The following is a 12,598-nucleotide window of genomic DNA, read 5'->3' on the forward strand; positions in this document are numbered from 1 at the left end:
GCTCCGAAATATGACTTGGCGCAAGAGCTGACACAGGACCAATGGTACAAGTGCTCTAATCTGACACACAAGGATCTTCTCCCAATGGTATCACACCCCTGATAAAGGGATTGGCCACTTTTAGATACATCTGTTCCATTAGACCAGTCTCTGCGCCTCCCTTGTTCCCCGCCTGCTGCCCCCTGCACATATACACCCTGGTGCCCATTCTCTCACTGCTCCAGGTCGTCCATGTGTAAAAAAAAAAAGTTTTTAGAGAAGATCTCGGCATCTTTCGGCATAGAAAATAATGAATTCTTTTGGAAGAAAAACCATTGGGGTGATTTGTTGGTTGCAGCATCTGGAGCTGTGCTGGGATATGCCAACAAAAAAGATGAAAAACTGAGCAGCAAGAAAGACACGATGCACAACGAGTATATAAAAGGTAACAAAAACATTTTATCGGGCTCCACGTTTCAAAGCCAAATCGGCGTCTTCGTCAGGCCAAAGAAACAGCAGCTACAGATAAGACCTGGTGAAGACGACAAATCAGGGTTGAAACGCTTAGTCCAATAAAAAGTTTTTCTTTACCAAATCATTGTTTTTTTTAAACTTTTTCTGAGAAGAAAGATACAGATGGTGATGTCACATGGATGACCTGGAAACAGTAAGTTCACACTGCCATAGACAGGGGAGGAAGCAGGATGAGTTATAACTCTTCTGCTGCAGCTCCTCCTATTCAGCAGAGCTCAGAGATGTAAAGACAGTACAAAAGTAAGTAGCAGGACTGCTGGAGCACTTGATGAACATTCAGGGATTATCTACAAGGGAGTAAAGGCACATGGGCAACTAACGTAAAAGAGTGGCCAACCTCTCTAAATTCCAGTAACGATCTCTGATGGAGATTGTGGGGTGGGGTCTGGGTGTTGAAGGCAGAACAATGCTGTAGGGGCAATGGTCCAAAAAAAATCAAAAACAGAAAACAAAAAAAAACTAAAAACTTTTCATAACATCTGAAGACTCATTTTGAAAAAAAAACCCACATTAATAATAGGACAGATCATCTTCAATATTTGCCTGTGTGGGACAAAGAACAGTAGTGCCTGTTATCAAAACAAAACAATAAATAAAAGAAAAAAAACCCAAACAAAACTGCAGTTTATTAAGTTTTTTTTTTTAGAAGCTTCAACATTTTTTTTTTTTTTTGAAAGCATCATTTGGTGCAATTCATTAACAAACACATTCTAGGAGAGAGAGAAAAAAAAAACATTAATAAGCCACAAATGTCCTGTTGTCCTTAAAATTTCAGTTACAGACATCGTAAGACGCCAACATAAAAATAAAACAAAAATACACAAACGCTTTTTTTTTTTTTTCTCCTTGCATTAAATTCAGTAACATATTTGGAGAGATTCGTGTGTCCTTCAATACTATATACTGTATATTCCTTTATATATATTTATAGAAATTTTATCACATGGAAGAAATGTTCATATGCCGCGTGTCTCTGCTACACAGGCCCCTCCCCCTTGTCAGTACGGTGGGCGTCTAGTGTGGAGGGCGGCAGGCGGTGTTGTTACTCTTCTGGTGGGAGAACCGCTGTGTAGTGGCATTTAAAAAAAAAAAAAAAATTTTTCTTTCAAACTCCCCACAATATATGACAAAAAGTGCACTTTAACCCCTTTTCTGCCAGGGAGGGGGGCGCGCGTTGTAATACATTAGTAGTTGCGCCGAGTTTTTGCTCACACTGGCAGAAAAGTGGTTAGCCGTTTACAACAAAAAGAAAAAAAAAATAGTTTAAAAAAAACAAAAAAAAATTTACTTTTTTTTCGTTTTGTACAGAATTCCTGCAAACAAATACAGAGGAACCGCAGGTTGTCGCAGCGCGTCACACACCGGGCACAGGTAACATTTGCTTGTACACAATCAATAGCGTCCTGCCGTGTGCCGCCATCATTCAACCTGCCCCGCTACTACAGTACAACTTGTGTGTTACCAAATAAAACCCTTTTTGCAGCTTCGAGAGATGAAGGGCAGTAAAATTAAAAAAAAAAAAAAATGTAAAAAAAATTAATCGTTCATTTTCTCGTTTTTCTTTAAATCTTTGGGACGATATTGCATCCAACAAAAATGAGTGAAACATACACATTCTTCGCAGAAAAGTCCTGGCCGACACTCCGCTCACTTTGTTTGTAAACCTTTCTCATCAAAAAAACAAAAAGTAAAAAATAAAAGTAAAAAGCACAAGTAAAAAGCGCTGGAGAGAATCAGCAACATAATGCACATAGAGTCAAAAAATTAAAAACTACTACTCTCTAAACCAATGACTCGTTTGGAGTGCCACAATTTTTAAGGATTGTCCCAGTGCCTGTAACAGACAAAATTCTAGTTGTGAAGTAAGATGAGAGAGGGGACGGTCCCCACCCATGTCACAGTCTGTTCCTCCGCCCCTCTAGGGGCAGCGTATGGCAGACAGAGGTAGCATTATGGAGTAACACATACAATATTATTGACAAAGGAAACCCCGCCCTCAACATACACAAAACGGGGAGGGGTGGGGTTACAATACACAGGTTCTTACCGTCTGAAGTCACCCCCTCCCCCCATCCGTATTGCCAGAAGGGCGAGAAGGGGGACACAGGACAAAAATTTGGATCAAAAATCTAGCACGCGAAGAAAAAAAAAATTGAAATCGGAAATGGTAGTTCTGTCTCATACTTGGCTTGTGCATAGATCAGGATCCTAAAAACCTCTCCAGTACCCCGAGGGGGCGGAGGCCCAGCTGGTGCTGAAGGCGTCTAACGCCAACCCTGTTGTAACGGCCCACGAGGCAGAACAATTCGCGGGCCGTTTTAGCAAATAGAGACGGCACCAGCCATTGCAGAGATCCAATCCGTACAGATCATGGAACCAGTTATAAAAACCTAGCGCTCCTCGTCCATCCCCGCCTAAAAACAAAAACACCAAAATGGACCCCAAAATGACTTGAAACGGGAAAGGTTGGGCCTCCTTTACGTCGCTTTTTTGTATGTCAGCTTTCCAGATTTTTTTCTAACTTAAAAGAGCCAAGAAAACATAAAGCAAATCTTTTAGAAACACATAAAGCCTCTTAAAACATTTCGAGTCCATTATTTGGTAATTGTGTAACTGCTACAAACAGGGATTGTTTGCCTTCCTCCTGGTACATCATATTCAGTTCTTTCCCCTTTGATATTTTCAGTGCTTGAAGCCGGGTAAATCTATTATTATTATTTTTATTTTTTTTTTTTTTACAATTTTCTTTTTCATTTATTTCATTTTTTTTGTAAATATTTTTTTTTCCTTTTTCTTAAAAATACAATGAAATGGTAATTTTTTTTTTTTTTTGTGGTGTTCTACTCCCTCTGGAAATGTCACATTTTTCCTGAGAAAGATATCCACGATGTGCAAGATAAAGTGATCAAAAAGTTTTTCTTTTTTCATCGTTCACCGACGGGAAAAGAAAAAAAAACTGAAAAAACAAAAAGGAAAATATATATTTAAAAAAAAAAACGGGGGAAAAAAATTAAAATGTTGCACAGCAATGGCTAAAGTTATTCTTTTTTTTTTTTTTAATAAAACACTGGTACTTTCCCCGAGATGTAAAGGAATAGCTATTTGAAAATAGAGTTTTGAAATTCAATGGAAGTAAAATTTTTGTCGAGTTTTTTTTTTTCACTTTTACTTTTTTTTTTCTTTTTTTTTTGTTTATAAAGTTGTACTTTTTTTTTTTTTTTTTTTGGAGAAAAGCAGAAAACACAGAATAACATAAAACGAAGAGTTTTGTAAACAGGTTAGAGCCAGCAGAGGCTTCTGCATTTAGACGCAGTTCAAAACCTGCATTCTGCAGTGTTCCTTAAAGGGATCTGCTCGTGGCGGCCGCTCCAGTTTGCAAGTCCAAGAGCCAAAGCAAATGCCCCCCCAAAATAGATCCAAGAGTCCATAAATATGCATCACTCCCCAACAACGAATCATTGGAAAGGTAGACAAATGTTTGTGAGTTTTTTTTTTCTTTTCTTCAGAGATAAGCACGCTGCATTTTTTTCTTATTTTGTTTTTTTTTTTTTTGTGAAAAATATGTCCTTGAGTAAACATAGATACGTGTTAACTCTGCCCCTCGTTCCACGCTCCTAGACGATACATATGTGTGTGTTTGTACCTATCCACATACATATATAGACGATCATACGTAGGGTTTTTTTTTTAAATGTTTTTTTTTTTAACCCGCAAGGTCTGTCTGCGGCGTTGAAAAATTTTCAGTGCAAAGTCAAAAAGGTGAAGATAAAAGTAGAGAAGGAACTTTGAAAAACTGACCTAAAAGCATAAAAGCAACAAAAAAACTAAAAAATAAAATAAAAATAACCTCCCTCCCCTGAACTGCTCATGTATTTGTGCACAGAATTGTGGGCTGTTTAAGGGGAAAAAAACAAAGGATTTGGGAAAGGAGCCTGTGCACACGTTTCTACTGGATGTCACCTCTTGGAAATCACGTGACGCGCCCCTTTGAAAGTGCATAGACACCTGCACAAACAGTATCGCCGAGGCCCGAAAAAAAAAAACAAAAATTAAAAAAACCCTACAGAAGCCAATATGGGGAAGATCTGCTGGATTCAAGTATATCTAATAACTGATATGAAGTTTTAGAGGGATTAAAGTAAAAAAAAAAATAAAATAAAAAATCTCTATATAATAACGGGAGCAAAGGCTCTGGACAAAGCTTATGTGCATAGGCAGATGGGAGGGGAGTCACGCTAGAGCCTTCCTTCCATGCTTTCCGTACCAACGAGAATATGCAGATCCGGCTTCTGCCCCCGATGACCGACGGCCCCATCTGATGTGCATAAAAGACCAAGGCTTGTTTCAAAATAGGCTTTTTTGTTTAGTTTTTTTTTTTTTTTAAATCCCCCCCCCCCCACCCTAAAAACAACCCTCTCCAGCCCTGTCATAGGAAAAGTGCCCTTACTTTCGACTCCCAGCAAAAGCAGCGTTTATCATGTGTTTTTTTTTTCTTTTCTTCTTTGAACACTTTTAAAAACTTAAGAAAATTGCTTGACCACTTGTCCTAAGAGACCGACCCTTCCCCCTTCCTCCTGAACCCTTCCTTTCCCCTTCCCTCCCAAAGCCTCCATACTGTTTCTCCGAACAGTTCACAAGGCTGCAGTGGGGAGGACGAGAAGGAGAAGATACTGCATGGAGAGAAGAAGATGATGAAGTCTTCACAAAGCCTGGACTGGAAAGGACTGGATATTATTCGAAGTTTTCAGTTTTATGCTGATGATTTTTTTTTTCCTTTTTTTTTTTTCTTTTTTCATAGAAATTCATAGCATCTAAGTGCAACATGTCTTCAGATGGATTCGCCGCTCAGCAGGTCTCCCGGGAGCAGAGTGTTGAGAGGTGTTGGACTGCGAATGATCCTCGCGTCGTCTGATCCGGGGGGGCCCCACAAACTGCTGGAGTACTGGGGGACGCCGCCCCACAGAAGGTCGTTGCTTCCCTTCCCGCTGAGACAAGGAGGGTTCCAGTGGGTGGTGTCGTTGCGCACCATGTTGTGAGAGCCCCCGCCCCCGCCCAGCCGAGGCTGACTATTCCCAGTGTTAGACTGCCAGCTGGAAGTGGGGGGCAAACACTGCCCTTGTGCCAAGAAACGATTCACTTCTTCTTCACCAGCAAATTCTGCCAGGATAGTAGTGTTACTCAGGACGCACCTGCACAGAGAGAAGCCACAACCAGTCAGTAAGGTTCATTTACTGCAGGTCTAAAGTACTGGGGCTCTATACTTGGGATTGGTCATCAATATCAGATCTGACAAGCTGCATTGGCCGCTTGGAAAGACCGCTGTGCTGCTCGCCAAGCACAGCTCCATACAATGTAAGGTGGCCATGCTTGGTACTGCAGCTTAGCCCTTTTCACTTGAGCTTTAAACATGCTACACCTTAGAAAACTATGTACATCCACAGCTCCCAAGACTTACCCATGCCGCCCTTCAGCTGTGTCCTCAAATGCATCCGATACATTATACTACTTGTATCTACATATTGGCTAAATCCTTCTAATATCCACACAGATCAGGACACGGCCGGGGAAGTCACATGAGCGCAAATATGTTTTTTAATGTCTGTGGAGTTTGAAATAAGACTTTACCTGGCTCCCAGCCAAATTCTTCAGCCCGAGTCCCAGGGAGGAAACAAAATGACAATTTCCTTCTGGTCTATAATAGATTGACTGCTCTGCTTGTCATCCCTGGCTCCTCTCTGGGACTCAGTCTGAGACATCTGGCAGGGAGTCAGGTAAAGCTTCAGATACCTTGTTTTAAACAACAAATAACGCAGACGTGTTAAAAATAAAAAAACATATTTGGCATATACAGTATTTTGTCTATAGTAACCTGCCCCCTGATAAAAAAATAGCACTCTGATAACATGTTCCCTTTAAAAGATCACTCTTTGGGCTTAAATGAGAGCAATGAGGATCACTTAACATATGTGCTGAGAGCTTTTCTGGTGTATATGGTATATGAACATGGCAGACACAATGAAAAGACTTATATGTATATTGTATTGATGTCACTTACATATGTAGGGACTTCTGGGCTTTCGCAGCTTCCTCCTTTGAGCTGTACCTGACCACGGCGTTGCCTTGAGTAAGGTTCAGATGGAATGTTATCAGGGGGCCGTGCTGCAGACACAGTGTCCTCAGTGTGGAACCATCAATCTGTTTTGTTAGAGACAAACGTCAGATTATGGAATTCGATTAAGGTTGCATTCACACTGCCGCATGGGGGACGTATAGACGGCAATGGGCGCCCGGCGCTCTACAGGAGCGGACATGTCCTATATTCTCCCGCATTACGGCACCGTGCGCCATACATCCCTATGGAGAGGGGCGGGGGTGAGCAGCGCCTCTCTCCCTGCGCGCTGCCGTTGCCCGCCGTGCAGGGATAGAATGTTCCATATTCATGGTTTCTTCATATGCAGACACTATCCTGTGATTCCAGAGCAAAGTATCTCTGTGGCTTCCGATTCTAACCTTATCCATGGATGCATTATGTCTATGTGTGTAAATGCATTTGTTATTCTGAACCAAATATGCCCCAAGGAAATGGGTTGGTAAATACGATTTTTGCCCATGGTCTTGTGAATAAAGCCCAAGCATAACATTTCATCCTGTCAAATTGTTTTCTGGTTCAGCATAATATATCGTAGCTGTTGTATTTGCCTCCTCTATGTTTACATTATTATTTAACATGTTTATTGCACACGTGATGTCGGTGCCCATCCCTGGCCTTGAAAGTCACATTAGAGGTCAGGGATCTGCACAAAAGAAACGTGTGCAATAAACTTGACGTAATGACAGACGGCTCATTGGTTGCAGATACGCCAGGGAGCCAATGGTCAACGTGGGGGCGATAAGGGCTTTCTCAATTTGCTGTGACATGCACAAACTAAGTGGAAAAACCCTTTAATCCACCCTGCTGCTCCCCACATATCATATATCTCAGGACTGTGCTCAGGATCCATACCTGTGGTGTAAGATTGCGCAGAACCAGCCAGCTACTAGTTCTTCCTGAACTGTCTGTGCTCCAAGTCGAACCTGAAACAGTGAAAATCTAAGTCTTCATCATATGAGCAGGTTTATTTTATCACACCCCATGTCCACAACTTTTAGGTTAATATTCAGTCCATAGGCAATAAAAATTTCACTTTGCTTGTGAGCGTGCTGCCCACATGGTACATGGGTTTTGTGCTGCAAACGTTACAACACTAAAATTGTGACAAGCTTCTGAGCACGTGTTTTTAGAGTGCTTCTATTTGTTATAGTTATAGAGGTTAAATTTGGGAGAATTAGAACGTGCACTCAGTCACTATTAGGGGCAATGAGAGTTCTGTCTGACAATGTTGCAGTCTCCCTTTATGATACCCTGTTTCCCCTAAAATAAGACATCCCCCAAAAATAAGACCTAGTACAATTTTGTTCAGGCTTAGAAATATAAGGCCTCCCCTAAAAATAAGACCTAGTGGCCGCCATTGCAGCAGCTCCTCCCACGCCATACATTAGTATTAGTAAATCTTGTAGATGCTGCAGAAGGTTGTGACTTGGGGAAGAATTCATGGAATGAAATCACTGGTTGTTGTGCCGCAAATGTGATACCAGCAGCTACAAGGGATAAGAAGGGTCATTTATGGAAAGTGCTTTTGGAGATATTGGGGCCAATGATGCTAATAGAAATGGAGTCGCAAGAAATACAGCATGAAATTCAGAGTTTGGAGAGTCATAAGGAGGTTAGAGAAGTTGATTTTTTTTGTTCAACGATAAATATAAATTCTTGTTCATAGAAAAATAAGACATCCCCTAAAAATAAGACCTAGAGACTCTTTAGGAGCAAAAATTAATATAAGACACTGTCTTATTTTCGGGGAAACAGGGTAGATTATACAACCTTCCAGACATGCATCAGAGTACCGTAATTGTGAAATAATTTTTAACTTTTTAGGTCTGAACAAAAGTGGAATATACTGGGAAAGCTGTATGTTCAAGTGGATGAATGTAGCAGGCCGCGTGTGCAAGTGAATGAGTGTAGCAGAGCCACATGTGCAAGTGAATGAGAGTAGCAGAGCCACATGTGCAAGTGAATGAGAGTAGCAGAGCCACATGTGCAAGTGAATGAGAGTAGCAGAGCCACATGTGCAAGTGAATGAATGTAGCAGAGTTGTGTGTGCAAGTGAATGAATGTAGCAGTGCCGCATGTGCAAGTGACTGGCTACAGCAGTGTCGCGTGTGCAAGTGAATGGATGTAGCAGAGCCGTGTGTGAAAGTGAATGGATGTAGCAGAGCCGTGTGTGAAAGTGAATGGATGTAGCAGAGCCACGTGTGAAAGTGAATGGATGTAGCTGAGCCACGTGTGAAATTTTATGAATGTGAGAACCGTTTGTGTGAGCAACCGAATGAAGAAGATTCGTGTGTAAGTCTATACCGCAGTACTGCGCTTGTATGTGCGTAGCAGAGCTGTGTACACAGCAATACTGTGCTTGTATGTATACATGTTTCAGAGCTGTGTGTGTATAAAGCAGTACTGCACTTGTATGTATGTATGTATCAGAGCTGTGTGTGTATACAGCAGTACTGCACTTGTATGTATGTATGTATGTATCAGAGCTGTGTGTGTATAAAGCAGTACTGCACTTGTATGTCTGTATACGAGCTGTGTGTGTATACAGCAGTACTGCACTTGTATATATGTATCAGAGCTGTGTGTGTATACAGCAGTACTGCACTTGTATATATGTATCAGAGCTGTGTGTGTATACAGCAGTACTGCACTTGTATGTATGTATGTATGTATCAGAGCTGTGTGTGTATACAGCAGTACTGCACTTGTATATATGTATCAGAGCTGTGTGTGTATACAGCAGTACTGCACTTGTATATATGTATCAGAGCTGTGTGTGTATAAAGCAGTACTGCACTTGTATGTATGTATCAGAGCTGTGTGTGTATAAAGCAGTACTGCACTTGTATGTCTGTATACGAGCTGTGTGTGTATACAGCAGTACTGCACTTGTATGTATGTATCAGAGCTGTGTGTGTATACAGCAGTACTGCACTTGTATATATGTATCAGAGCTGTGTGTGTATACAGCAGTACTGCACTTGTATGTATGTATGTATGTATCAGAGCTGTGTGTGTATACAGCAGTACTGCACTTGTATATATGTATCAGAGCTGTGTGTGTATACAGCAGTACTGCACTTGTATATATGTATCAGAGCTGTGTGTGTATAAAGCAGTACTGCACTTGTATGTATGTATCAGAGCTGTGTGTGTATAAAGCAGTACTGCACTTGTATGTCTGTATACGAGCTGTGTGTGTATACAGCAGTACTGCACTTGTATATATGTATCAGAGCTGTGTGTGTATACAGCAGTACTGCACTTGTATATATGTATCAGAGCTGTGTGTGTATACAGCAGTACTGCACTTGTATGTATGTATGTATGTATCAGAGCTGTGTGTGTATACAGCAGTACTGCACTTGTATATATGTATCAGAGCTGTGTGTGTATACAGCAGTACTGCACTTGTATATATGTATCAGAGCTGTGTGTGTATAAAGCAGTACTGCACTTGTATGTATGTATCAGAGCTGTGTGTGTATAAAGCAGTACTGCACTTGTATGTCTGTATACGAGCTGTGTGTGTATACAGCAGTACTGCACTTGTATGTATGTATCAGAGCTGTGTGTGTATACAGCAGTACTGCACTTGTATATATGTATCAGAGCTGTGTGTGTATACAGCAGTACTGCACTTGTATGTATGTATGTATGTATCAGAGCTGTGTGTGTATACAGCAGTACTGCACTTGTATATATGTATCAGAGCTGTGTGTGTATACAGCAGTACTGCACTTGTATATATGTATCAGAGCTGTGTGTGTATAAAGCAGTACTGCACTTGTATGTATGTATCAGAGCTGTGTGTGTATAAAGCAGTACTGCACTTGTATGTCTGTATACGAGCTGTGTGTGTATACAGCAGTACTGCACTTGTATATATGTATCAGAGCTGTGTGTGTATACAGCAGTACTGCACTTGTATATATGTATCAGAGCTGTGTGTGTATACAGCAGTACTGCACTTGTATGTATGTATGTATGTATCAGAGCTGTGTGTGTATACAGCAGTACTGCACTTGTATATATGTATCAGAGCTGTGTGTGTATACAGCAGTACTGCACTTGTATATATGTATCAGAGCTGTGTGTGTATAAAGCAGTACTGCACTTGTATGTATGTATCAGAGCTGTGTGTGTATAAAGCAGTACTGCACTTGTATGTCTGTATACGAGCTGTGTGTGTATACAGCAGTACTGCACTTGTATATATGTATCAGAGCTGTGTGTGTATACAGCAGTACTGCACTTGTATATATGTATCAGAGCTGTGTGTGTATACAGCAGTACTGCACTTGTATGTATGTATCAGAGCTGTGTGTATATAAAGCAGTACTGCACTTGTATATATGTATCAGAGCTGTGTGTGTATAAAGCAGTACTGCACTTGTATATATGTATCAGAGCTGTGTCTGTATACAGCAGTACTGCACTTGTATATATGTATCAGAGCTGTGTGTGTATAAAGCAGTACTGCACATGTATGTATGTATGTATCAGACCGGTGTGTGTGTATACAGCAGTATTGCACTTGTATATATCTATCAGAGCTGTGTGTGTATAAAGCAGTACTGCACTTGTATATATGTATCAGAGCTGTGTGTGTATAAAGCAGTACTGCACATGTATGTATGTCTGTATACGAGCTGTGTGTGTATACAGCAGTATTGCACTTGTATATATCTATCAGAGCTGTGTGTGTATAAAGCAGTACTGCACTTGTATGTATGTATCAGAGCTGTGTGTGTATAAAGCAGTACTGCACATGTATGTATGTATGTATGTATGTATGTATCAGAGCGGTGTGTGTATACAGCAGTACTGCACTTGTATATATCTATCAGAGCTGTGTGTTTATAAAGCAGTACTGCACTTGTATGTATGTATCAGAGCTGTGTGTGTATACAGCAGTACTGCACTTGTATATATGTATCAGAGCTGTGTGTGTATACAGCAGTACTGCACTTGTATATATGTATCAGAGCTGTGTGTGTATACAGCAGTACTGCACTTGTATATATGTATCAGAGCTGTGTGTGTATACAGCAGTACTGCACTTGTATATATGTATCAGAGCTGTGTGTATAAAGCAGTACTGCACTTGTATGTATGTATCAGAGCTGCGTGTGTATAAAGCAGTACTGCACTTGTATTTTTGTTTCAGAGATCTTTGTGAGACCACAAGAGAATTTTTAGCTGCCGTCTAATATATTTTCCTATTTGATGACTAAATCTTTGATGTGTCTTAAAGTCCGAAAATTTGTGAAGTCACGAATGGATCACGTGCACTCACAGAAGCAGATCCATACCTGTTGAGTATGAGCTGGTCCAGCCCAGCTGATTTGAGCCCCAGGCAGAGGAAGGCTTGGCGTTGGTCAGCCCAGGTGGGGGTCTTGTTGGGGCCGTAGTGTTTCTGGGAACCTTCCAAAGCTCGTGAGACAAGGACGCTTGAGTGTGGGAGATGGGGCTTGATGACCAAGTGGACTTTATATCAGACAGTTTTGCTGAGGGAAAATAAATGGTTTTCACTTTAGACCTTAAGCTCACAGTTGGAATAAAAAAAAATTGTAGGATAATATGATAAATATTTTTATACCCCCACTCTTCAGCAGATAGCGGTTTACATCCTGGATCGTGGTGTTAATAGTCGGTCCAGTGGGGACACTTCCAGGGGTCACATCGGGATCATTCTCAGGGTCGATATTCTGCAGTCCTTTCCAAGGCACTCCTGGATGAAATTCTGCAGATACACGAATATTTTTTGGTTATACCTTTTTGTAAAGAACAAAAAAAAAACATGACTATTTTCTTTCAGAACCCGCATCCTGTCTTTCCATAGTGTGCATGTAGCATTGCAGTGTATTGGTTGATTCCACAGACAACCCATCAACAGTTTTTAAAGGAATCTTGCCATGTCGCAAAACACTT

General features: G+C 40.9%; 1 protein-coding gene across 3 annotated transcripts in view; it reads right to left on the minus strand.

Annotated features, from left to right (window-relative positions):
- Positions 1-1,260: 1,260 nt before the first annotated feature.
- The window catches only part of TNRC6C (trinucleotide repeat containing adaptor 6C), a 159,645-nt gene continuing 148,307 nt past the window's right edge, over positions 1,261-12,598 (minus strand). For all 3 annotated transcript variants that reach the window (XM_072111986.1, XM_072111985.1, XM_072111984.1), the window contains exons 20-24: positions 12,267-12,410; positions 11,980-12,174; positions 7,517-7,587; positions 6,569-6,708; positions 1,261-5,702 (exon numbers count right to left, since the gene is read on the minus strand). In XM_072111986.1, the coding sequence (XP_071968087.1) occupies positions 5,342-5,702; positions 6,569-6,708; positions 7,517-7,587; positions 11,980-12,174; positions 12,267-12,410 (911 nt within the window). In that variant the 3' untranslated portion in view covers positions 1,261-5,341. The remainder of the gene's footprint in view (positions 5,703-6,568; positions 6,709-7,516; positions 7,588-11,979; positions 12,175-12,266; positions 12,411-12,598) is intronic.

This window comes from Engystomops pustulosus, chromosome 6 (assembly GCF_040894005.1).
Source record: "Engystomops pustulosus chromosome 6, aEngPut4.maternal, whole genome shotgun sequence".
Classification (NCBI taxonomy): Eukaryota; Metazoa; Chordata; class Amphibia; order Anura; family Leptodactylidae; genus Engystomops; species Engystomops pustulosus.